This window comes from Sander vitreus, chromosome 10 (genome assembly GCF_031162955.1).
Source record: "Sander vitreus isolate 19-12246 chromosome 10, sanVit1, whole genome shotgun sequence".
In the NCBI taxonomy this organism is placed as follows: domain Eukaryota; kingdom Metazoa; phylum Chordata; class Actinopteri; order Perciformes; family Percidae; genus Sander; species Sander vitreus.
In genome coordinates this window covers 17747564-17774892 of record NC_135864.1, presented here as the reverse complement: position 1 = coordinate 17774892, position 27329 = coordinate 17747564, and the positions used below count along the sequence as shown (strand labels likewise).

General features: G+C 38.7%; 5 protein-coding genes and 1 long non-coding RNA gene across 11 annotated transcripts in view; all 6 read left to right on the top strand.

Moving 5' to 3' along the window:
* LOC144524403 (protocadherin gamma-C5-like) overlaps positions 1-27329 on the top strand; it is a 190213-nt gene that overhangs the window by 29819 nt on the left and 133065 nt on the right. The window lies entirely within an intron of this gene.
* Positions 440-1900, top strand: LOC144524407 (protocadherin gamma-A4-like). Its single transcript, XM_078260640.1, has one exon. The coding sequence runs from the start codon at positions 664-666 to the stop codon at positions 1801-1803; it is 1140 nt and encodes a 379-aa protein (XP_078116766.1). The 5' UTR covers positions 440-663; the 3' UTR covers positions 1804-1900.
* LOC144524937 (protocadherin beta-15-like) lies at positions 6009-9360 on the top strand. The gene has a single exon (XM_078261438.1). It carries the CDS (start codon positions 6065-6067, stop codon positions 8525-8527), a length of 2463 nt encoding a protein of 820 aa, XP_078117564.1. The 5' UTR covers positions 6009-6064; the 3' UTR covers positions 8528-9360.
* On the top strand, positions 15437-16753 carry LOC144524935 (uncharacterized). Its single transcript, XR_013502646.1, has 2 exons — positions 15437-15618; positions 16350-16753. It is a non-coding gene; the product is annotated as an uncharacterized LOC144524935 (long non-coding RNA).
* Positions 20725-23187, top strand: LOC144524865 (protocadherin gamma-A4-like). The gene is made up of 2 exons (XM_078261379.1): positions 20725-21129; positions 22414-23187. The coding sequence occupies exons 1-2, from the start codon at positions 20725-20727 to the stop codon at positions 23185-23187; spliced, it is 1179 nt and encodes a 392-aa protein (XP_078117505.1).
* Positions 23938-26539, top strand: LOC144524863 (protocadherin gamma-A7-like). The gene is made up of 2 exons (XM_078261378.1): positions 23938-24467; positions 25755-26539. Exons 1-2 carry the CDS (start codon positions 24092-24094, stop codon positions 26537-26539), a joined length of 1161 nt encoding a protein of 386 aa, XP_078117504.1. The 5' UTR covers positions 23938-24091.

Sequence of the window (27329 nt, the reverse complement as noted above, 5' to 3'; positions counted from 1 at the left end):
GTATAAGCAAGATATTCAGTAGTTAAACAGGATATACACCATTCTTATGTATTATTTAACTCGAACAATCAACAATGTTGAAAAAGGAAAAAAACTAAAAAAACAAAAATTAAAACCACAAAATAAAACAAAACAATCAGAATTTAACAAAAACTAAAAAAGGATTGGTTCGAGAACGAGCAGGCGGAAGCAATTAGCTAACCATCTATCTCATTGGCCTTAGTAAAATCAGCTGAGGCTAAACATTTTAGGCTCAGGATATCCAGTGTGAAAACACTCATTCACAACAGCAGGTTAGCATTACATTCTGAAGGAGGAAAACTACACAGGTACACTGGATCTTTCTGGTTTGAACCTTATGTATAACTGCAGTTGCAAATATTGGTAATATTGCAGTTGTAGTGTCTAGTTTACACACAAATAAACAGAAGTTATAAGCTACAGCCAATTTAAAGTGCTCAATTTTTGTCAGTGTTTTTGTTGAACTCACGGTGGCGCTATACACCAGCCTTAAGATGTTTGAATCCCTCTGTCCTTTGGGGTGGACGTACATTCTTCTGCTCTTGTGTCTATTTAGGGACAATCACACTGGACTCTCAGTTGCAATTTGGGTGAACTATCTTTGTTCGATTTATTCTTCAACCTTTTAAGAACTCATCGTCGATGATGGATTCGAAAATACTCTTATTTCATTTTCTCCTTTTTTTGCATGCCACATATGGAGACATGAGCTATTCTTTTCCAGAGGAGATGAAGCGAGGATCAATTATTGGAAATATGGCTAAGGATCTCGGACTGGAGACGGGCACGCTGTCTAACAGAAGAGCCCGTATTGACACCGATGGGACAGACAAACGTTACTGTGACATAAACCTGAACAACGGAGAGTTGATTGTTGCCGACAGGATTGACCGAGAGGGGCTTTGTGGAGAAAAGGCTTCGTGCATCCTAAAACATGAGCTGGTGCTGGAGAATCCTCTGGAACTGCATCCGTTCAGTCTTCATATTCAAGATATTAACGATAACTCGCCACAATTTAACGAAGAATCGATCAATTTAGAAATTCGAGAGTCGGCAGACAGGGGGGCTCGTTTTGTGATAGAGGAGGCGCACGATGCGGATGTAGGACAAAATTCAGTTCAGCAGTACAGCCTCAAAAAGAATGATAATTTCATTTTGGCCGTTGATGGAAATACAATAGAGCTTGTTCTTGAAAAAGAGCTTGATCGTGAAAAACAACAAGAGCTCAATTTGCTCCTTACAGCTCTAGATGGTGGCTCTCCTCAGAGATCAGGTACGGTAGTCATACACGTCACTGTACTGGATGCTAATGATAACGCCCCAGTGTTTAGCCAGGCCGTTTATGAAGCCAGTCTGCCTGAAAACTCTCCTGTAGATACTGTAGTGGTCACAGTCAGTGCTACTGATGCAGACGAGGGAGTCAACGGAGATGTGACATATGACTTTGGACATGTTACTGAAGATGTGAAGAAGATATTTAGTATTGACCGTAAAGTGGGTGACATACGAGTAATTGGTGCTGTTGACTATGAAACTACAACATCATTTGAAATACGCGTTAAAGCAAAAGATGGGTTAGGGCTGTCATCTTATGCTAAAGCAATAATTTCTATCACTGATGTGAATGACAACGCCCCTGTAGTCAATTTGAAATCCCTGACTAACTCCATACCTGAAGACACCCCCCCTGGTACAGAGGTGGGAATCATTAACGTGCAGGATAGAGACTCTGAGAATAACAGACAGGTCCGCTGCTCCATTCAACAAAACGTCCCCTTTTAAATTGGTTCCTTCTATAAAAAACTATTATTCTCTGGTGACCACAGGACAACTGGACCGTGAACTAGTGTCTGATTACAACATTACAATCACTGCCACTGACGAGGGCTCTCCACCTCTGTCCTCCTCTAAAACTGTTCAGTTATCTGTAGCAGACATCAACGACAACCCACCTGTGTTTGAGGAACAGTCCTACAGCGCATATGTGACTGAAAATAACAAACCTGGCTCCACTTTATGTTCCGTTACTGCTCGAGACCCCGACTGGAGACAAAACGGTACAGTGATTTATTCTCTGTTACCCGGTGAGGTGAACGGTGCCCCGGTGTCCTCCTATCTCTCTGTTAACGGAGACACGGGGGTGATCCACGCTGTGAGGTCGTTTGATTATGAACAGTTCCGGAGTTTTAAAGTCCACGTGATGGCCAGAGACAACGGTTCTCCTCCGCTCAGCAGCAACGTGACCGTCAGTGTCTTCATATCGGATGTGAATGACAACTCTCCTCAGATACTGTACCCCGCCCCGGAGGGCAACTCCTTCATGACCGAGCTGGTCCCCAAAGCTGCACACGGAGGCTCTCTGGTGTCCAAAGTGATAGCGGTGGACGCGGACTCCGGACAGAACGCCTGGCTGTCCTATCATATAGTCAAATCCACTGATCCGGGACTTTTCACTATTGGTCTCCACAGCGGAGAGATCAGGACACAGCGGGACATTTCTGAGTCTGACAGCATGAAACAGAACCTTATTGTAGCAGTGAAAGATAACGGACAGCCCTCTCTCTCTGCCACCTGTTCCATGTATTTACTTATTTCTGATAACTTGGCTGAGGTGCCGGAACTGAAGGATATTTCTTATGATGAGAATAACTCCAAAATGACCTCCTATCTGATCATCGCGCTGGTGTCTGTGTCCACCTTTTTTCTGACCTTCATTATCATCATCCTGGGTGTGAGGTTTTGTCGCAGGAGAAAGCCCAGACTGTTGTTTGATGGAGCAGTTGCCATCCCCAGCGCTTATCTCCCTCCTAATTACGCAGATGTTGACGGCACAGGAACTTTACGCAGCGCTTACAATTATGACGCCTACCTGACAACAGGTTCTAGAACCAGTGACTTTAAGTTTGTGACGTCTTACAATGACAACACACTGCCTGCTGACCAGACTCTGAGGAAAAGTCCTTCTGACTTTGCTGATGCGTTTGGGGATTGTATTGGTTCTCCTGAGGTAGGCACATGCTTTACCTAATCTGTCCCAGATGTGTAAAACGTATTCAATAATGTATTTTACACACACACGCACGCGCACGCGCGCTCACTCACTCACTCACTCATTCACTCACTCAATGCGTTGCATACTCCCTCACTTGCTCTGATGCTGACTTGAAATTTCTTAAGATTGGCTAAGATGTACACTCCTCGAAAACAGTTTTCAATTAAATAATTCCCTGTTTTAATCTGGTTTCCATGAAGCTCCTTTTTTCAGTCCTTTTGAAATGAGAGTTTGGGGGACCTGCTGGAAACACCGTCAATATGAATGCCACATTTGCTAGAGAAAAATATCTTCATAAATAAACAAACTATATTCAAGTTCATTGTACAGAAATGCAATACTTTAAAATTGATGTTTTTTTAAAAAAAATAATAAAATAGACACCACCAGTTATAAACCAAATAAACATTTACTCAGGAATTCAGAGTAAACCTTTCATATCTTTTATTTTATTATTCATTGAAATTAGTTTTTACTGTGCATTATATCCACAGGGAGGCAGACATTCACTTCTTTTGCCTCTTAATATGACGGATGGAGATGCAGTAAAACTGTTGGCTTTGATACAGTGTAGTGCAGAGTTACTGTCAGGTACCCTGCTGCAGACATTTTTATCAACACCTTTTACATTTGCACTGAACATTAGCACTGAATGCATCAAGCTAATGGCCGTAAATTGCTCATCAACATAAAGTTTTTAACTGGCTAAATAAAAATTCAAATTCCCTTAACTTTTCTCTTTGATATATTTTAAGTTGTACCTCTTAGCGGTTTTTCAAGTCAATGTTAAAACCATGTAGTGAATAGACTTTAAATGAAAACGTTTATCAGTGCCCTCTAAATCATTGCAGTAATTCACTTACTAGTGCTGAATACTTCCAATACTGCACTTTCACTGGTTCATACTTTCTGTTTGTTGAATGGCATGGAACAGTTTTTGGTGTTTTAACATGCATTTTCATTTTGTTATTTGTCAGTCGTCTTAACAGTAAGGCAAGGCAATTTTATTTATATAGCACATTTCAGCAGCAGTGCAATTCAAAGTGATTTACATAAAATAATTAAAACTAGAAATTAAAAATAATTAAAACAGAATTACAAAAAATACAAAAAAGACAGATAGAATACAGGAATAAAATTCACAATGCAGTACAATGAATTAAGAAAAGGCAATGTCAAAAAGAAAGGTCTTCAGACTTGATTTAAAAGAGCTGAGAGTAGGTGCCAACCTACAGTTTTCCGGGAGTTTGATCCACATACAGTATGTGGAGCATAGAAACTAAATGTTGCTTCCCCCTTTTTGATTCTGATTCTGGAGATGGCAAGCAGACCTGCCCCAGATGATCTGAGAGGTCTGGGTGCTTCATAGTTCACAGTTCACAAGCATATCCGAAAGGTATTTTGGCCATATATCATTTAGTGATTTAGTAAGCTATTTCTTATTGCCAAATCCTCTGTTGAACACTTTGATGCATTATGAAGCTCATATATCTGCACACTGGCACATTTGTCACAAACCAGAAACAAACGTGTCATCTGCCTCTTCTTCAGACATCTGCATGGCACTGTGCAATGGTACACTCTCAGTCAAACGCATACAGGTGGAGCAACACTCATTGCTACATAATATTGTGTGAATAATCAATAAGTCACTCTTCATTTAGAGTTTTATTTATGTGCATATATTTATTTGATGAGTATATCTATACTGTCAGATGGTAATGGGGGCATATTACATTCATGTTATTGTACATGTTGCACTGTAATATACAGCACAGTACGATCATTTAGTTATGCAGTGTAATTGCACAGAAATGGTTTGTCGACCTCACTTGGCTGATTTAACGGTCTGTGAGTGTGATGCTGTGTGGAAAGAAACTGTCTGTGGGTTGTTTGGGTGTAGAGTGCTCTTTAGCACCTACAAGAGGGAATAAGTTGAATCAAGTAATGCTCAAGATGTGGAAGTCCGCAATGATTTTTTCCTGCTCATTCCCTGACTCGGGAAATAAGTCGTGGACATTGGGCATTTGGCCTCAATGATATTTAGACTTGGTTGCTCCTGTCATGTTTGGACACAGACCAGACTGTGATTACTGTACAGAGCACAAACTCAAATAATTGCACTGTAGAACATATCCAATGGCACATCATGAAGTAACTATACCTGCAGGGCCTTTTTGTTGTACTGTAGTCTATTTCGGGCCAACCTCAGCTCCTGGGAGATTGCAGATCCAAGAAACTGGAAGGTTTACCAGAACACCATATTGCTGTTTGTTTTGTGCTTCCCCTGAAGTCCACTGCCATCTGCCACACAGCTTAAATGGAATGTAATGCATTGGAGCAATATTAAATCAGTATGTTACAGGGATTAATTAAGTAACATCTACAAGATACTATTGATTTCAAAAGTATTGTACATGATTGGATTACATTGTTCAGGCGTTGCTTGTCTATTCCCCTGTTGCCTCAAACATGAATGTTCATCTTGTATAATAGTAAGTTACCACAACCTGCTTTTTGCCTGGTCTTATGTTGGTCACAGTACAAGATAATGTTAAAATATCAGCTAATGTAATATGTCTCATTGCATATGGCTGTCCACTGTTGCAATAATCCTCTCAGTCTCTTGGTGACGCTCTTTTATAATGTCTGACTCATGGCGTTTCACCTTATCTGTGCCAGTGGAACTGAAGTAGAGCCAGGGCCGTGCATGCTGTTTGTGTATGTGTGGGAGTGTATGAGGGAGAGAGACCGTGTGTGTGTGTGTGTGTGTGTGTGTGAGAGAGAGAGAGAGAGAGAGAGAGAGAGAGAGAGAGAGAGAGAGAGAGAGAGAGAGCGCGCGCAGTGGAGAAATTGGGACAGAGAGAGGAATCCAAGCAGACAGCTTCCCTAATAGAGCATGATTAACTCAGCTAGAGAAGCAGGGGACCGCTGGACTGCAGCAGCATTTTTAGTTCGATATTTGATGTATATGTTTAGGATTTAGCTATCATGGCAACAGTGCATCTGTTTTTGAAAGCATGTTTAATCATGGACCAGCGAATACACTTAAAATGGTGGCTGCATTTTTTATTGGTTTGTCTCCTTTTTGGTGTTTCGTTTGGAGAAGTCCGTTACATCCTTCCAGAGGAAATGCAGCGGGGATCGGTTATCGGGAATGTAGCGCGGGATCTGGGGCTAAAAGTGACGGAGCTTGATGCTCGTAGAACCCGTGTTGTAGCCGAAGGAACTAGCCAGCTGTGTGAACTGGACACTGCGTCAGGCAATCTTTTGATCAGCCAACGGATAGATCGAGAGGAGCTCTGCGCGCAAGCCAGTGTCTGCATCCTACAGTACCAGCTTTTACTTGAAGATCCTCTTCAAGTATACAGCTTAGTTTTGGATATTGCAGATATAAATGACAACAGCCCAGTGTTCGCTGCAGGGGAGATACAACTAGATGTAGTTGAATCCACAGTTCTGGGGAGGCGCTTTCCGTTGGAGAGTGCGCATGACCCCGATCTGGGAACCAACTCAGTCCGTGAATATAAACTGAGCCCGAACGATCATTTTGCACTGGAAATGAGTACCCAAATAAATAGCAATGCTTATCCGGAACTAGTTCTTAAAAAGTCCTTGGACCGGGAGGCACAAGCTGAACATATACTGAAAATCAATGGAATCGACGGGGGAAATCCGATCAGATCAGGAACTGCTTCTATCCATATCCGTGTTTTGGACGCCAATGACAATGTCCCAGTTTTTAACCAACGAGTTTACAAAGCCTCTGTGCCAGAAAACTCTGCCATAGGGACTGGCATAGCTAAGCTGAATGCCACGGACTCAGATGAAGGTGTTTATGGAGAGATAACATACTCATTCAGTCACCTGTCAGACAAGATGGGAGGACTTTTTGAAATTAACCCTTTGAGTGGAGAAGTTCGGGTGGCAGGTGCTATTGACTATGAAGATGTTAGTATGCACGAGCTGGATGTTCAGGCTAAAGATGGGGGTGGTCAGGCGTCTCACTGTAAACTTATAATTGACGTCATTGACGTAAATGACAATAAACCCATGATGGAAATAAAGTCAGCCTCTGCTAATGTGGCTGAAGACTCTAAACCAGGAACTATGGTTGCTCTGATTAATATTTATGACCTGGACACTGGAAGCAGTGGGCGCGTCACGTGTACAATCCCAGACAATGTTCCTTTTAAATTTGTATCAGAGGTAAAAAACTATTACATGTTAGTGACTGACGGAATACTAGACAGAGAACTTGAACCCGAGTATAACATCACAATCACTGCCACTGATGCGGGCTCCCCTTCGCTCTCTAGTGTAAAAGTTATAACAATCGTGGTCAATGATATAAATGATAATCCCCCGAGTTTTACGCAGAGCGAGTACAATGCCAACATCTTAGAAAACCAACCCGTTGGCACATTCGTGATGAAAGTAAAAGCAGAGGACATTGACGACGGAACTAATGCTAAAATACTATACCAAATATCAAAGGACACACAGTCAGAAGTGTCCTCCTTCCTCACCATCAACTCAGACACAGGGGAGCTCTTCACATCACGCTTATTTGATTACGAACAGTCCGTTTACTTTCAAATTAAGGTGACAGGTCGAGATGGAGGCGACCCTCCACTCTCCACCACCTGCACTGTAAACGTTTTTGTTAAGGACCAAAATGATAATGCACCTGTTATCTTATATCCTGTCCAAACCACGGGGTTTATTGCTGAGGATATGGTGTCAGTTGAAGCGCCTAGAGGTTACCTGGTTACTAAGGTGGTAGCTGTGGACGCCGACTCTGGCCATAACGCCTGGCTGTCCTACAGAATAATCAAAGCAACGCGGCTTAACCTGTTTATGGTCGGTCTGCATACAGGAGAAATCAGAACGGTGCGTGCATTCATGGAGGACGACGAACCGAAACAAACTGTTGTTGTTTTAGTAACAGATAACGGGCCCGAATCTCTCTCCGCCACCGCTACAGTCAGCGTAGTGATTGGTGATGGGCTGCCTGTTTTAAACGAACTCTTTGAGTTTGCAGATGAGTCACAGCACAGCGATAACTTAACGCTCTATTTGATTATCGCTCTGATAGCTGTTTCCTCTCTTTTCATCCTTTTAATCAGTGGAGTGTTTTATGTTAAGCTCTGCAGGCGTAGTTATGTTTACCGTTCAACCACTGCTCTCCCTGTTTTCCCCACGACCTACTGCCCCACTAGTTTTACAGACGTAAGCCGTAGTGGGACCCTGCTGAAAGATGACCGGTATGATTCCTTCTTGACCACAGGGTCGTGGAGAGGCGATTTTCGTTTCGGTTCAAGTACAGACACTGACACACTGAAGCAAAGAAGTGCAGCCTATCAAAAAAATACGCTAAGGCGCACGAGTACAGACAGAGCTGGTCTGAAGGTGAGGGCAGGTGCATCGCATCCTTGTTATGTGGTCAAATGAGAGTCGGCCATAACATATTGTGTATATATTGTAAAAATGGTCCCTGTGGGTGAATTAAATGTTGACCCTTTGACTGCCAAATATTATGTTTACAACGTTTGAATTGTATTTGTGCTTGAATATGTTGTCAATGCCGTGTGTTTTGTAATTTACTTGGAGTTTTGCTAAGAACCTTAACCTCATCCCACCACGACCTGACCATGAATATAGACGGTAATCGTAACCCAATATTTTCTAAAATAGTATCATATTAGCATAAAAAATAATATTTCTATTTACATCAGTTTTGTTTGCCTTTTTTAAATCACAGATTGAAAAAGTTTGCACCAGATAGTTTGTTCTAACTTAGTAAGGCTTGTTTTGTTTGCCTGCCTCTTTTAATTCTTATTCTGTAACTACTTAGTAGTATTTTATTTGCATGGTTGATCTTTCTGACTACAATATTGTCTTCCTCGAATGTAGAACAATACAGTTGAGGAACTGTAGTACTATCTATTAATATTTTGCTTTGTCCGTTAATGTTTTTGTTGAAAAAACAGCCTTTGCACTTTTATTGTTTTCCATTTTCTGACTTGGAATACACTGCAGCCACGTTTTGATTATTTTTCACAAAATACCATGATTTCTTGTGTGACAGAGACATATTACAAGCTTTGCACTACACGCTATAAATTGAACAATATGTAAACACACTATGAGTGTATACGGATAAAAAAATAAACTGCGAGAGAATATTGTGTTATACCTCTGTATTGTCCTAATGACCTTTTGCACAGAATTTGTACAAGAATTTCTCCAAGGACATGGAGGACATTTATATCGAAAACCAAAACTGAAGGTCATCATTAAAAAATCCAAGGCAACTTTAGTTAACAAGAAAAATAAAACGTGCACCCTGCCAATGACCATGTATTTTTAGTACAACTACAACATGCTTCCCCTTAGGTTTGAGCAACAAGTATTTACAACATACTGGTAAATAAAACTCTTCACTACTTTGCCCTCAAATAGAGACAGTGCAATATTGTAATGCACTTAGATATCATACACATATGCTGCTAACTTGAAATATTCAGTTGGAATGAATGGGATTTTTCATACCTGTACATTATTATTTTTTTTTTACAATGTGAAAGCCATTGCATTTGAATCTGTAGACAGTAAGTTAGTATAGTGTAGTGCTTCAATGCCAACACTACTAAAACATTGCTTAATATTATTTACTGGGTATATGGCGATGAAAGTTTTGGTATTGCATAAAATATCAATCTGAGCTATTACACATTGCTTCCACCACTGCTAACATACTAAACAATATACATATAGTAGGCTAATAGTGGTATTTTCTAACTTTTTTTTGACACAGCTGGCAAAAGAACTCTTTTTCATGTCCTGGTTTTGAGATTTTGGGATATTTGCTTCCATAACATGTCTCCTTTCAGACTAGTGAAAAACAACAACTCAAAAAATGTTAACTTATGGAATTTTGCAATGCATATGAGAACCAGAAATGTCCACTTCAGTGCACTTGCATACACCAAACCAGTTTTATTCCTATCTATTCTGAGGGTTTTTAGGGGTTTGTTCATATATCATTCATAGCCAGAGTTATAGAACATTTTATTCCTGAAAACATGGTTGTTGCCAGTATTTTGTGATTTACGGTGTGATCAAATAAAAATGGTCCGAATTCCGTCTGTAAAAACCTTTGACAACAACATGAAACAATAATTTTGAACCTGGCTTTATCCAATATTCACTTTTCTGTTATGGGCATTATGCAAATTAGCCCATAAGTATTTAGATAATGCCGTTATTTGCATATTTAAACATAACATTTAGGAAAACTGGTAATGCAAATGGGAAAGTTTCATGGTGATATTTATTAGTTAAAATATGTACCCTATTCACCTGTAGTGACTTAAACCATATTTAATGTTTTTTTTAAATCAACTCTCAATTAGACTCTTCTAAGGCCTCTTTAGCATCAACAAAGTTTCAGGCATACTAGAGTAAAAATCAAACGAGATTTTTTTTTTTGCCCTCCGGTTGGATTCAGTACTACAGCCTCTGATATCATTCACATACTGGCAATGCAGTACTAAGTTTGCTTTCGGATTGTAAATGTAGACCCTGTAGCTGTTCAGTATTTCTTGGAAGGTTGTGACTGGTCAGCCTGTTCTCATGAACTATACGTTCGAAAAGCTACGAAAAGTTAAGCACTGTAATTCGTATGATTTACACGTTTTTTTTTGGCTGTGTGCACCACATTGACTGCTGCTGTCAGGATTTATAAGCCAGGGAGTGGAGTTCGCTTCCCGGGGAACATAAAAGACTTTCACCCAGGAAACGTGTGTTCTTGGGAGTATTTTAATACAAACCACAATCTTTTCCTAAACTTAACTAGTCGTTTTGGTGCCTAAACTTAACTTCCGTCCGGTCACTTTTTCTTGCCTAAACTTAATGTCTGCCGAAATGGCGGTGCTCTGTACACAGCGCACAGTCACCTATTCTGGTGTAAATAGACCACCAACTACCGCTGGCCTGACGGAGCACCTATTTTGGGGTAACTGAACCACCAACTACCGCTGACCTGACGCTCCGTACAGTAGTCGGCGGCACGAAGCTCTGTAGCGGCTTAAACAGCTAGCGAATGCCGCTCTGTAGCACGGAGCTCTCTAGCCGATGTCACGTGACCTGAGGTCTCCTAGTTTTCATATAATACGTTTTAGTGTCAATATCTTTTCGTATGATATCATACGACCCGTTCATGAGAATATGTTGGACAGGTGTTTTAATAAACATTTAAATGGCTTGCTCACATTGATAGCCTACAAAACATGGTCCCTGGTACAATAAAGATACACTCTCTCATACAGTGTTGAGTAAACTGAAGCATCAAAATCCTGTGTGTGTGTGTGTGTGTGTGTGTGGGGGGGGGGTCCGAACTGTGTCATGGTTGTAAAGCAGAGAGGTTTGCCCATCAAAATAATTCCCATGTGAATTCATGTGTGTTGCTGTTTCATCTTATAGCTGCAGGCTCATTTGTGCTCCTGATTTCAGCCATTGAAGAAAGGGAAAAAAACAAGCAGTGCTTAATTTTAGTTATTATCTGGGTCACAAGAACACCGCTTTAAGCAGTGTCATTGACAATATTAGAGAATTAACCGGAGTCAAATTCCTTGTTTGTTTGCGCAAACCTGGCCAATGAAGCTGATTCTGATTCTGAATGATAAAAGTATGTCAATTAAACAGCTTCAAGCACAGGGGTTTCAGTTTTGTTTTAAAGAAACATCTTGCACAGAGTAGGGGGATGAACGTAGGGAGCTGACACATTATGTATGTAATTCTGGGAGTGGGTATTTTTTCCAACACATTTAAGCTGCACTTCTTTATAACATGCGTTTGTTTACAACACAGAAACAAAGAAAAAATCACTCACTTTCTTGTTACTTTGTAAAATGTAATATGTTATTACCCAAGTAGATGATTCTTGAATTCTACTTTGGTTAAGTGATATGATAAACTGTCATTGTATTTGAAAATGTGATTTCACCCAAGTTAATAATAACATCACAAGATGAGGGCTGGTAAGTTAGGCTGGTAAATAATAAAGGAAGCTCTATAGAGTAATGCAAGTTGAATGCTCAGAAATAGACTAACTGGTAGCACTTTATAATAACTATCCATAATTCATCATTTATTAAGCATTAGTTAACTATTAGTTAATGTTTTGTTCATTATTACTTATTAATTGTTCATACATAGTTCATCATGAGTAAAGTATTTGTTCACAGTTATAAATGGTTTGTTCATAGTAAACAAGCCTATTAGTTAATGGTTTGTTCATCATTATTAATTTATTGTTCATAAATAATTCATCATCAGTAAAGCATTTGTTCACATAGTTATAAATGGTTTGTTCATAATAAATAAGCATATCTAAAAAATATGTTTGTAAGTACATGATTCATACTTAACAAATAATGAAACAACCATTTATAAATGAAATAATTTTCCCATTATAAACCAGTTGCAAACTATTACTAAATGCTTTGTTCATCATTTGTAAAGCATTGCTCTTATGTTAACTCTCATGAATAAAGCATTTGTATACACACTCATAAATGGTTTGTTCATAGTAAATAAAGCTCTCAATAATTATGTTTATAAATAGAAGTTTGACACTTAATAAGCATTGCAAAAACCATTGGTAAATTAAATAATTTTCCCTTTATAAACTATCTACAAACTATTAGTAATTTATTTGTTTATCATTTGTAAATCATAGTTCCTACATTCATTCTAATCAGTAAAGCATTAGTAAATACAGTTAGTAAATGGTTGGTCTATAGTAAGTAAGCTCATGTAAAACGTTCATCAGTTGATGTTTTTAATAATTCCTAAATGATGTATTAACCATTTGTAAATGAAGTCTTCTTACCATTATTGACTAGCTACTCAGGAATGTATAAGGTCGGTTAAAACTAGGAAGTTAATGATTAACAGACTATCTACACCTACATTTGTTCATGCCTTAAATAAAATGTTATGATTTAGAAAAAGGCCTAAACTAATAGCAGGGGTGTTAACACATCTGTTACAAATACTTACCAATAATGTAATCTATGATTAACTCATGAGTTACTGGTTAGTTAAGTATATTGTGTGAGCCCATCTAAAGTGAGCACTTTCTATGCTTTACAAAGCATTTATAAATGAGTTGCAAAGGCTAACAGAACCTGGACACACACATGTATTGTTCTATTTGGACATGCCTTCAGAAATATGCCTATGGATAGTTAGTGTGTTAATGCATCTTTAACAAGCACTTACCAAACACATCAATTCATGATTAACTCATGAGTTACTACTGATTAGTTGACTACATGGTGTGAGCCCATCTAAAGTGAGGACTTGCTATGCTTTACAAAGCATTTATAAATGAGTTGCAAAGGCTAGCAGATACAACAGAAACACAAGTAAAAACAGTATTTGTAAACCTTATTACGATGTAGTAAGAATGTACATTTATGAAATAGCTCGTAGTAGTGTTATTTAGTTGATATCAGTGTGAATTTGGACCAGAACCAGAAGAAAACTAGATTGTTAAGAGCCAGAGAATTGAACATCAATAAAGAGACTAGGAAACCAGGATAAAGTTTGAGAAGTGTATTAATATACACAGAAACATGGCATACACATATACAGATAAAACACAGGTATGAAAAAATAACAACTAAAATAATAAAGTGCGCACATAAAAGAAACCCTTTTCAGTTCTATGAGCTCAATTGTTCTTTGATGACAAGAGTTCAGAGATGTTCAACGTTGGGGCCCATATGAGTTTGGTTTCTGTTTGTCCTACCACCATGAAGAAGGAATCCAGGGCAATCTGTATAAGTTCAGAGTCTCGATCCTGTAGCTCGCCACCCAGCCAACTGAACTGGGAATCTCTAAACCCTGGAAGACTCTGGGATCTGAAGAGTCAATGTGATCCAATATCCCTCTCTGGACCGGACCTCCCCTGCGTAGCGCTTCTCAAAACTCCACCTCCTCCACCTGTAGATAAGGCCAAATCAGTTCTCTCAATTACTATTCAGTAATAAAATCAATTGCTTAGGCTACAATGAAAATACAATGAGGTGATATTTCAGTTAACCCATATTGAAATATCTAAATCTCTATTCAGTTGTACAACCGTTCTTAAATTTCTTCTCTTAAGTATCAAAAGTATATATATATCCCTTTCAGGTATCAAAAGTACATTTATATTAATAGGTAACCTTTATACAAAAAATACATTTCTAATTCAAGTTGTATGGAACCTACCTTAGTAACATTAACACTATTCTTAATATATTTGCATAAATTGCATGTAAAAATCTCTCAAATTGTATTATTTTCCCGTAACTTAAGCTACAGTGTTGTAATCTAGAGGCATTAAGATATGCGTGCTTATTTATCCCTCCCTGCACCGGTAACAGTAGAAAGAATGCACTAAAAATTAGCCTCTTTAAAGTTACTTCACTATAAACTCCAGTTAAACAATTAAACTCACAATTTGTACTAACATTCATTCAACAAAATACCCACAGCTAGCAATAGTGTTGAAAAGCAAAATTACTTTCCATAACCAATAGAATCATTAGCCTGTTCATAGGCAATACGCAGTACTCTGCTAGCCTTTTGTGACTAATTACCATATTAGCATATGAATACAGCACCTTAGCTAACCCGTTAGCTTTGCACTATTAGCAGCGTTGTCTTAATACATTCATGATTAGCACCGATTAGCATGGATGCTAGCGAACTCAAGGCCTAGTGCTAAGGGATGACTCACCATTTTAATGGAATTCACTGCCTTTAAATCCGTGACGACAGTAGATTCAGGCACAGCTCTTTTTCGTTCTATTCACAACAGTGCATAGCCAGTATTAGATAGTATATAGTATGCAGAATTGATTTAATTCACTAAATGTCGTTTTTTTCTCTTACCGAGTGAATAACTGCCGCCTACGCTCCGATGTAGCGCCAAAATGGACGTGAGGAGACGTAAATCTAGTGATCTAACGTAGCCTAGTTGATAGCTGATTGGTCAGCTCACGGACCCAAGTTCACCCATTGGCTTATTTACAAGCCCATCAAAAGTAAGTGAAAGTTAAATAATTTTCCACTATTTTCTCCCATAGCTTTTACCAACTACTTTTGACCACATTTTAATTACTTGGAAAACAAAAGGAATGTCTCAAAATAAAATAATATTTGGGTGCCATTATTGTTAACTTTGATGGGCTTGTAAATAAGCCAATGGGTGAACTTGGGTCCGTGAGCTGACCAATCAGCTATCAACTAGGCTACGTTATATCGCCAGATTTACGTCCCCTCACGTCCCTTTAGGCGCTGCATCGGAACGTCGTATAAGGCTGCTGTTATTCACTCGGTAATAACGGCATTTATTGAATTAAATCAATTCTGCATACTATATACTATCTAATATTGGCTATGCACTGTTGTGAATAGAACGAAAGAGAGCTGTACCTGAATCCACTGTCGTCACGGAGTTAAAGGCAGTGAATTCCATTAAAATGGTGAGTCATTCCTTAGCACTAGGCCTTGAGTTCGCTAGCATCGATGCTAATCGGTGCTATTCATGGCTGTATTAAGAGAACGGTGCTAATAGTGCAAAGCTAACGGGTTAGCTAAGGTGCTGTATTCATATGCTAATAGGGTAATTAGCCACAAAAGGCTAGCGGAGTACTGTGTATTGCCTATGAACAGGCTAATGATTCTATCTATTGGTTATGGAAAGTAATTTTGCTTTTCAACACTATTGCTAGCTGTGGGTATTTTGTTGAATGAATGTTAGTACAAGTTGTGAGTTTAATTGTTTAACTGGAGTTTATAGTGAAGTAACTTTAAATAAATAAGCACGCATCTTAATGCCTCTAGATTACAACACTGTAGCTTAAGTTATGGGAAAGTAATACAGTTTGAGAGATGTTTACATGCAATTTATGCAATTATATTAAGAATAGTGTTAATGTTACTAAGGTAGGTTCCATACAACTTGAATTAGAAATGTATTTTTTGTATAAAGGTTACCTATTAATATAAATGTACTTTTGATACCTGAAAGGGATTTATATACTTTTGATACTTAAGAGAAGAAATTTAAGAACGGTTGTACAACTGAATAGAGATTTAGATATTTCAATATGGGTTAACTGAAATATCACCTCATTGTATTTTCATTGTAGCCTAAGCAATTGATTTTATTACTGAATAGTAATTGAGAGAACTGATTTGGCCTTATCTACAGGTGGAGGAGGTGGAGTTTTGAGAAGCGCTACGCAGGGGAGGTCCAGTCCAGAGAGGGATATTGGATCACATTGACTCTTCAGATCCCAGATTCTTCCAGGGATTAGAGATTCCCAGTTCAGTTGGCTGGGTGGCGAGGTACAGGATCCAGACTCTGAACTTATACAGATTGCCCTGGATTCCTTCTTCATGGTGGTAGGACAAAGAGAAACCAAACTCATATGGGCCCCAACGTTGAACATCTCTGAACTCTTGTCATCAAAGAACAATTGAGCTCATAGAACTGAAAAGGGTTTCTTTTATGTGCGCACTTTATTATTTTAGTTGTTATTTTTCATACCTGTGTTTTATCTGTATATGTGTATGCCATGTTTCTGTGTATATTAATACACTTCTCAAACTTTATCCTGGTTTCCTAGTCTCTTTATTGATGTTCAATTCTCTGGCTCTTAACAATCTCGTTTTTTCTGGTTCTGGTCCAAATTCACACTGATATCAACTAAATAGCACTACTACAAGCTATTTCATGAATGTACATGTTTACTACATCGTAATAGGGTTTACAAATACTGTTTTGGGTGTGTTTCTGTTGTATCTGCTAGCCTTTGCAACTCATTTATAAATGCTTTGTAAAGCATAGCAAGTCCTCACTTTAGATGGGCTCACACCATGTAGTCAACTAATCAGTAGTAACTCATGAGTTAATCATGAATTGATGTTTTGGTAAGTGCTTGTTAAAAATGCATTAACACACTAACTATCCATAGGCATATTTCTGAAGGCATGTCCAAATAGAACAATACATGTGTGTGTCCAGGTTCTGTTAGCCTTTGTACCTCATTTATAAATGCTTTGTAAAGCATAGAAAATACTCACTTTAGATGGGCTCACACAATATACTTAACTAACCAGGAGTAACTCATGAGTTAATCATGGATTACATTATTGGTAAGTATTTGTAACAGATGTGTTAACACCCCAGCTATTAGTTAAGGCCTTTTTCTAAATCATAACATTTTATTTAAGGCATGAACAAATGTAGGTGTAGATAGTCCGTTAATCATTAACTTCCTAGTTTTAACCGACCTTATACATTCCTGAGTACCTAGTTAATAATGGTAAGAAGACTTCATTTACAAATGGTTAATGCATCATTTAGGAATTATTAAAAACATCAACTGATGAACGTTTTACATGAGCTTACTTACTATAGACCAACCATTTACTAACTGTATTTACTAATGCTTTACTGATTAGAATGAATGTAGGAACTATGATTTACAAATGATGAACAAAGCATTTAGTAATAGTTTGCAACTGGTTTATAATGGGAAAATGATTTCATTTATAAATGGTTGTTTGAATTATGTATGAATCATGTACTTACAAACATATTTTTTTTAGATATGCTTATTTATTATGAACAAACCATTTAAAACTATGTGAACAAATGCTTTACTGATGATGAATTATGTATGAACAATAATTAATAATGATGAACAAACCATTAGCTAATAGGCTTGTTTACTATGAACAAACCATTTATAACTGTGAACAAATACTTTACTCATGATGAACTATGTATGAACAATTAATAAGTAATAATGAACAAACCATTAACTAATAGTTAACTAATGCTTAATAAATTATGAATTATGGATAGTTATTATAAAGTGCTACCGACTAACTTTAAGCCTAAAAGTTATTTAAAAATGTATTCCTCCACCCCGGGTTACATTAGAGGTGCAGAGCTGTCTATCTATGGCAGCAATTCAACACATCTAAGATATCTGCTGCCAATTGACAGTCAAAGTTACTTTCTGAAGACTAAATTAAAACAATGTTTGCTAACAATGTTCTGGAGTGAGCAGAACAGAGCTGAGCAGATTAAAGCTATAGCTTTGTTGACAATATCTTATTTGTATTTACAAAAATAGCAAAATATTTTTATTTAATTAAGTCAAGAAAAAGACTCCTTCATGAAACGGATTATCTTGGACATCTACAGTATCTGTAGTCAGACTAATTGTCAAATATATGCCATAGTTGAGTTGAGTGTATCTTGCTTGAAGGCAGGACGTTTTCCTATAGCACTTTGTTCATTTTGACATTGTCAGTTGCACAATATCACAGTATCTGTTATTTCACAAGACCAAACCATTATATTAGTCTTTATTTCATTGTGGATATGTGTAATGCAAAATAATGTGACACAATCTGATTAATTGTGTTTTTTAATTCATCAGAATTCATACTAACTGTTTTTTTTTTTTCTACTTTCTTTTCATGGTGCACTCCTTGAATAAAACATCAATTTCGATCCAGCAGGTAAGATGATTTTCATTTCCCTTTCTCTTTAAATCTCGCACAGGTCTCTGTTATGTTAGTATTACTGTCTCAATAACACCATGCTCAAACTGCCACAACCAATATGAAGGAATATTAATCCAGAATGATTTATGTCTATTCTTTAGTCTCTCTCTTTTCCTCTGTATCTATTTTTCACCACACACACACACACACACACACACACACACAAACTGTATAGAACCTAGCTAGCAAACCTACGAATGTTAGTTAGACACATATCTTCCCAAATGCTGCGTTTTGATTCAGATTCATGCAAGACTGAGATTTTAAGCAGCAGTCTTGTAACACAGGCAACTGCATTGCTCTTTTTTGTGTGCTGTGTGATTCCACCCAAGGTTTTAAAACATACATATTAATGATACTGCTGTGCAGTCATCGCCTGAATAATGCACAATCATCACGTGCAGAATGTTATGCAGTGGTTTCATAAGATGGGAGTCCAATGCTCAAATGTAGGTCACTGCACTTAACACTCAGATTGAATCAGTAGATAAAAGACTATCTCTCTCTCTATCTGCAGTGTTTACTCTGTGTTGTTGTATGTCCACAATTCGTTCTCAACATAGTTTACACATTAGTTCTTCTCTCACATTTAAGATTATTGCAGCTGTTACATTTTTAAAGGACCTGCCGGGAAGTTGTGTAATAAATGGGAACCACTTCCCAACACACTACACAATATTACCACTGGCTAACCCACTTTACTACTTACTTACCACTTTTAGTCAATTGCTCTCTAAAGGTGGTGACAATGGCAATTTCTATGTAAACAGATACTGAGATAACATAAACAATGTAGTGGCTTTTTCGACATGTTTTTAGTTTTTTTGGCTCTTTTCTTTTTCACTTAATATTAATTAGGATGGTTGTGTGCATATATCTACAAGTATGTGTGACTATATTATACACATTTACAATAAAGAGTTGAGTGCAGTTGAGGTGTGCACAAGTATGTGCAGCCAATGTGTCAAAGGTTGGTTAGTGTGGATGACGCTGGAACTGAAACTCTGCAGAATGGAGAGCAGTCATTAGCAATATCTCACATGTCTACTCTGGAAAGTTGGTCTGTGGGACTTTATTCAAATCATATCAGTTCTTACATCTGTGATCATTATAACATTTTGATGGAGGGTTCACGTTCATATGTTTGTACTGATACAACTAATTGCAGTTGTATAGTGGGCATATAAAAACCGTGTTGCACAGAATGGTGTTTACGGTCTGTTCTGCAGCTGTTGCTGTCCATGGTGCTGAAGTGTTGCTGTCCACCGAGATACTGTTGCGCTGCGTTAACTTTAAATGGACCCTGGTTGAATTGAATTTCACAATATTGTGACTAATAATAATAACAATAATAATAATCATAATAATAAAGTTAGTAATAGTATTAAGCGACTGTGAAGCATTTCATTTATTTATTTTTTGGTTTAAAGTTAAACCTAAAAGTAACATGGACAGTGCACATTAATATACATTTATGTTAATTTGCCATAGGGTAAGAATGTCTTTATTTTTATTTCTTTATGTACACTCTATGCTTTGTTTAAAAAAAATATTTCATAGAGACATCAGATGTTTCCTGGCAATGAATGAGAGCCCTTTCTCTGAAATGATTATTTTTTCTCAGTTCATGAAGAAAAATGACATGCCTTGCATTAGATTGAGCAATCACGTGCCAAATATATACCATAACTATAGAACATATCCGAAACACTAAACTCGTGGAGTTGCATGGCTGGTTATACGGTCTCATATTTTAGCCTCTAAGTGACGCTGTTGCCTGGTAAATCAAATTTACCGTGCAATGTGAGGCATTGCTGTCCCCTCCCCTGTCACTGCGTCATACAAGAGGAGATGATCTGTTTCATACGAGCTGGGGCTCTTCGGAGACACAATTGGTTTACACGTCTAAAGCTAATCTAAATTAAACTGTAATGTATGTGTTTTCTTCAGTGAATTGAAATCTTAATTTCATTGTTCGATTTACTCTAAAACCCTGTTTCCACATGGCATTTAAAGAACATCCTCGACGCGGAGGAGTAAGATGGCGATTGTTTGGACGATTGCGAGGTGCAGTGTATCTGTTTATTTTTCAATTAATTTTTCTTAATCAAACGAAGGCACAGATCCGGTATTCCATCCCAGAGGAAATGAAGAAAGGGTCCCTTGTTGGTAACGTCGCACAGGATCTTGGTTTGGATTTGAAAAGGCTCCGTTCTGGGCGGGCCCGTATCGTGACCGGAGAAAACATCCAGTACACTGAGCTGAAGACAGACAAAGGGACTTTGGTTGTGAATGAGAGAATAGACCGAGAGCAGCTTTGTGGAGACGTAACACCGTGTAGCTTTGCTTTTGAGATTTTATTGGAAAAACCAATGGAGTTGCACCCTGTAACCATAGAAGTATTGGACGTAAACGACAACGCTCCCACTTTTCAAAATAGTCACTTGAAATTTGAAATAAGCGAATCAGCTGTGTTTGGTTCCCGTTTTGGTTTAGAGAGTGCGGACGATGCTGATGTTGGGGAAAACAGTCTTCAGAATTACATTTTAACTCCGAACGACAATTTTGTTTTGAAACAACACGTGAATCCGGACGGCAGTAAATATGCTGAAATGGTGCTTCAGAAACCCTTAGATAGAGAAGAACAGCCACGCCTGTCTCTAAAACTGTTGGCTGTGGACGGCGGAAATCCACAGAGATCGGGTACGGTAAATATAGATGTCAACATTCTAGATGCCAATGATAATGCCCCTGTGTTTAATCAGTCTGTGTATAAGGCCACTGTGATTGAAAATGCACCAAAAGGCTCTCATGTTGTTACTGTGAATGCAAGCGACATAGATAGCGGTTTATACGGACAAGTAACGTATTCATTTTCAAAATCAAAAGCAGGGATAGCTGATTTGTTCGATATAGATGAGGCTACTGGAAGAATATATGTGGCAAAGGAAATAGATTTTGAAGAAGACAAAAAAATTGAGTTCAGGGTTGAAGCCAAAGATCAAGGCGGACTGACAGATTCTAGCAAAGTTGAAATTGAGGTAATCGATGTAAATGATAACGCTCCGGTCATTAACGTTATGTCATTCACGAGTCCTGTGTCAGAAGATTCCCCTGCTGGTACAACCATTGGCATAATTAATGTGAAAGATCTTGATTCAGGTGAAAACGGACAAGTAAGGTGCACGATCGAAGGCAATGTTCCTTTTAAAATTCAATCCAATGTGAGAAATTATTATGCATTGATGACTGATGCTGCATTAGATCGTGAAAATCTGTCAGAATGTAACATCACTGTTATTGCCTCAGACGCAGGATCGCCACCCCTCTCAACTAAAAGAACATTTTATCTTAAGGTCTCAGATGTCAATGATAATGCTCCAGTATTTCCACGAGGCTCTTATAGTGCATTAATCGCAGAGAATAACTATCCAGGTGTATCTATACTAAGTGTTAATGCAAAAGACCCCGATGAAAACCAGAATGCCCGTGTTTCCTATATTTTGGAAGAGTCTGAGATTGGCGGGTCTCCAGTGTCTGAATATGTGTCTATAAATGCAGAAACTGGAGTAATACACGCAGTGCGCTCTTTTGATTACGAGCAGATCAAGCAGATTGGAATCACTATCAAAGCGCAGGATGGAGGCTCTCCTCCACTCAGTAGCAATGTGACTGTGAAAATACTGATCCAGGACCAGAACGACAACCTTCCTCAGGTTCTGTACCCAGTCCAGACTGGAGGCTCTCTGGTGGCTGAAATGGTTCCTCGTTCAGCAGATGTGGGCTATCTGGTCACTAAAGTGGTGGCTGTTGATGTGGACTCTGGACAGAATGCCTGGCTCTCCTATAAACTGCAGAAAGCCACAGACAGGGCACTGTTTGAAGTGGGCTTACAGAATGGAGAAATAAGAACTATCCGCCAAGTCACTGATAAAGATGCTGTGAAACAAAGACTGACTGTTATAGTGGAGGACAACGGGCAGCCCTCTCGTTCAGCTACAGTCATTGTTAACGTGGCGGTGGCGGACAGCTTCCCTGAAGTGCTGTCTGAGTTCACTGACTTTACACACGACAAGGAGTACAATGACAACCTGACTTTTTACTTAGTGTTGGCTTTGGCTGTAGTTTCCTTCCTCTTCATCACGTGTTTAGTGGTTATTATATCAGTGAAAATCTACAGGTGGAGACAGTCTCGCATCCTGTATCACTCCAATCTCCCTGTGATTCCATACTATCCACCACGTTACTCAGACACTTTGGGGACAGGGACTCTCCAACACGTGTACAATTACGAGATGTGCAGGACGACTGACTCCAGAAAGAGTGACTGTAAGTTCGGCAGAGCTGGTAGTCAGAACGTGCTGATAATGGACCCCAGTTCTACAGGGACGATGCAGCGGATACAGAGTGAAAAGAACGTCTTGGATGAACCAGACTCTCCTCTAGAGGTTAGTTCAATAATGTAGATTTGTCTCTGTGCAGTTATTTCTCCTTCTATGTTTAGTTACATTGATAGTGAAGTGCTTCACCCTATACCGTCCTCTTCAGCACCATGGACAGTATATCACGTTGCAGCACTTGATAGGAATACTGATTTAGAACTTAAACATGTACTCATTTCTCAGTTAGTGATAAGCGGACTGAGATATTTTAGTTTCTAAATGTGCTTACACAGCATGAGTGGTCAACCGAGTCTTTAAGTGTTCATTCACTCGTGATTGTTGAAAGAAGTGGGTTGTAAGTGACTGAAATTATTATACTGACAGGCAAACATTCTCCTTTCACTGCAACATTCAACATAGCTTCCTGAGTCTCGATAAAGTTGTAGTTGCTTTTTGTTCTTTTTTGTGACATGTATTGCAATGTTCGATGTATTCAGACTTCTGCATTTATCTAAATTAATATGACATTAACTTAATACTAAACGTCAGGTTGAGGATATTTTGTATATAAGAGGTTATTGTTCTTTTGCGGAAGATTGTGTTTACATTTTTTTAGTTTATTTAGATTATCCACCACTACCAATCAAATTTAATTAACCACCTAATATTTCCAGAAGTAGTTTTATATTGTGTTTCTGATTTTGAACTCTAAGGGACGCTGTTGGTCAATCCAACACATTCTCTACAAAATTACCACAGAGTCCCCTCCCTAACCACCGTGTCTTATGAGAGAAAAAGAGGTAGTCTGCACTGTGGGCTGGCATTCGAGGAAAACAGAGATGTATTAATTGATATCTCCATTCAAATATATACGGTAAACTGAAAAGTTGACACAATTTTTCTTTAGAGGTACGTTCGGTGTTATTTTTCTTCTTCTTAAGAATACGTACTGTGCGTAGATCGTTGTTGAGCATATTTTTGTTTTGCTATGGCATGTGGAATAACACCCTACTCCCGGTGCGTAAAATGGCGCTTTGGCTGCGGACAGAATTGGAAGCTTCTATTCTTTGTTTTTTATCTTAACCACATGGTCAGCGGACATATCCGTTATTCAATCCCAGAGGAGATGAAGAAAGGCTCCCTAATCGGTAATGTAGCACAGGACCTTGGTTTGGATCTGAAAAGGCTTCGTTCTGGTCGGGCCCGTATCGTGACCGGAGAAAGCATCCAGTATACTGAGCTGAAGACAGACAAAGGGATTTTAGTCGTGAAAGAGAGAATGGACAGGGAGCAGATTTGTGGAGACGTTACGCCGTGTAGTTTCAGCTTCGAGGTGATTCTAGAAAACCCAATGGAGTTACATCAAATTACAGTTGAAATAACAGACATAAATGATCATTCGCCCACGTTCAAAAGAAATACTATCCATTTTGAAATCAGCGAATCAGCTAATACTGGCGCTCGTTTTTCATTGACAAGTGCAGAAGACCCAGATGTGAGTGTCAATGGACTCAGAGAATATTTTTTGACCCAAAACGACTACTTTGTTGTGAAACAAAACTCGAATGCAGATGGGAAGAAATATGCAGAGATGGTGCTTCAGAAGCCATTAGACAGAGAGACGAATCCTAATCTATCTTTAAAGCTCATAGCTGTAGACGGGGGGACTCCGCAGAGATCTGGTACAGTAAATATAGATATCACTGTTCTTGATGTCAATGATAATGCGCCTGTTTTTAATCAGTCGGTGTACAAAGCTGCAGTAATGGAAAACTCTCCCAGAGATACTTACGTTACCACTGTTAATGCTAGTGACGCAGATTTCGGGTCAAATAGTATTGTAACGTATTATTTTTCAGATCTCAATAGTGTTCTCGGGAATGTATTTATGATTGATAAAACAACTGGCATTATTTTGATAATAGGTTCTGTTGATTATGAAAAAGACAAAAAGTACGAACTTAGAATCGATGCAAAAGATCAGGGGGGTTTGACAGATTCAAGTAAAGTGATAATTGAAGTAACTGATGTAAATGACAACGCCCCTACTATAAGCGTGATGTCATTCACTAGTCCTCTGCCAGAAGATTCCCCTTCTGGTACAACCATTGGCATCATAAATGTAAAAGACTTGGATTCAGGTGATAACGGACAAGTAAACTGTAGGATTGAACAAAATGTACCTTTCAAGATTAAATCTAATTTAAGAAATTACTACACCTTGGTAACAGATACTGCATTAGATCGTGAAACTGTTTCAGAATATAACATCACTGTTGTTGCGACAGATGCAGGAATGCCTCCTCTCTCAACAAAACGAACCTTTCATTTAAAGGTCTCTGATGTGAACGATAATGCTCCGGTGTTTTCACAAGGTGTTTACAATGCGTTTATTGCAGAGAATAACTCTCCAGGCGTTTCTGTTCTCACACTGAGGACTAAAGATCCTGATGAAAATCAAAACGCCCGTATATCTTATATTCTGGAAAATACTAATATCGGTGGATCTCCAGTTTCTGAATATGTTTCTATAAATTCAGAAACTGGAGTGATACACGCAGTGCGCTCATTTGATTATGAGCAAATCAAACAGCTGATTTTCGCTATCAAAGCGCAGGATGGAGGCTCTCCTCCACTCAGTAGCAATGTGACAGTTAACATACTGATCCAGGACCAGAACGACAACCCTCCTCAGGTTCTGTACCCAGTCCAGACTGGAGGCTCTCTGGTGGCTGAAATGGTGCCTCGTTCAGCAGATGTGGGCTATCTGGTCACTAAAGTGGTGGCTGTTGATGTGGACTCTGGACAGAATGCCTGGCTCTCCTATAAACTGCAGAAAGCCACAGACAGGGCGCTGTTTGAAGTGGGCTTACAGAATGGAGAAATAAGAACTATCCGCCAAGTCACTGATAAAGATGCTGTGAAACAAAGACTGACTGTTATAGTGGAGGACAACGGGCAGCCCTCTCGTTCAGCTACAGTCATTGTTAACGTGGCGGTGGCGGACAGCTTCCCTGAAGTGCTGTCTGAGTTCACTGACTTTACACACGACAAGGAGTACAATGACAACCTGACTTTTTACTTAGTGTTGGCTTTGGCTGTAGTTTCCTTCCTCTTCATCACGTGTTTAGTGGTTATTATTTCAGTGAAAATCTACAGGTGGAGACAGTCTCGCATCCTGTATCACTCCAATCTCCCTGTGATTCCATATTATCCACCACGTTACTCAGACACTTTGGGGACAGGGACTCTCCAACACGTGTACAATTACGAGGTGTGCAGGACGACTGACTCCAGAAAGAGTGACTGTAAGTTCGGCAGAGCTGGTAGTCAGAACGTGCTGATAATGGACCCCATTTCTACAGGGACGATGCAGCGGATACAGAGTGAAAAGAGCATCCTGGATGAACCAGACTCTCCTCTAGAGGTTAGTTAAACAATTTACTTCGTCTATTCTGTGTTTTGTCATTGGATTTATTACAAATAGTTGCTCGCTATACCGTCACTTTCAGCACCGTGGAGAGCATCTCAGTCGTGTTGTATCAATTGATAGGAATTCCGGTGTAACATGAGAAGAAATATCCCAGCTGTCAAATTGTATCCCTAAAACAAACAATGTGTATCAAATTTGCTCTAATGCCTAAATAACAGTCATACTCTCAACTTTATTTTCCTGTCTCCATTTTGTTAATATAATATCCGCGTGTTTAAAGGATGGTGAGAGCATGGTTTAGATTGAGCTGTTAAAAGCACTTCGTAAATGTTGAGTAGATTTTGTTGTCACCATTAATCTATAAAAATCTCACCGCTGAGTAATCCCCAAAAACAGAACACGGATCCGTCACATCTGATGTTAAAGGCAACACATATCTGTCACACCTCCACATCCTGATCGTTCGCTGCAGTATGTGGAATTCACACTTTAGCTTTTGGGCAACGCATTTAACTATTTATAAATTCTTAGATAGAAGTTTTGAGTATTAATAGTGCATAGTAGACAGCATATTTATTTTATTACACGTAATGTTCTGCAGCACCTTGTAAGATAATGCATTGTTGTATGGACGTTTTGCTGTAGTTAAATAATGAAAACATTCATTTTACTTTGGACACGTCGTTGTTACAAGTCATCGTCCACGTTTTAGTGAATTATTTAGATGTTAACATTTGCTTAAACTTACAAATAATGTCTTGAAATTTGATCTCATCGTGATTTATACAATAGA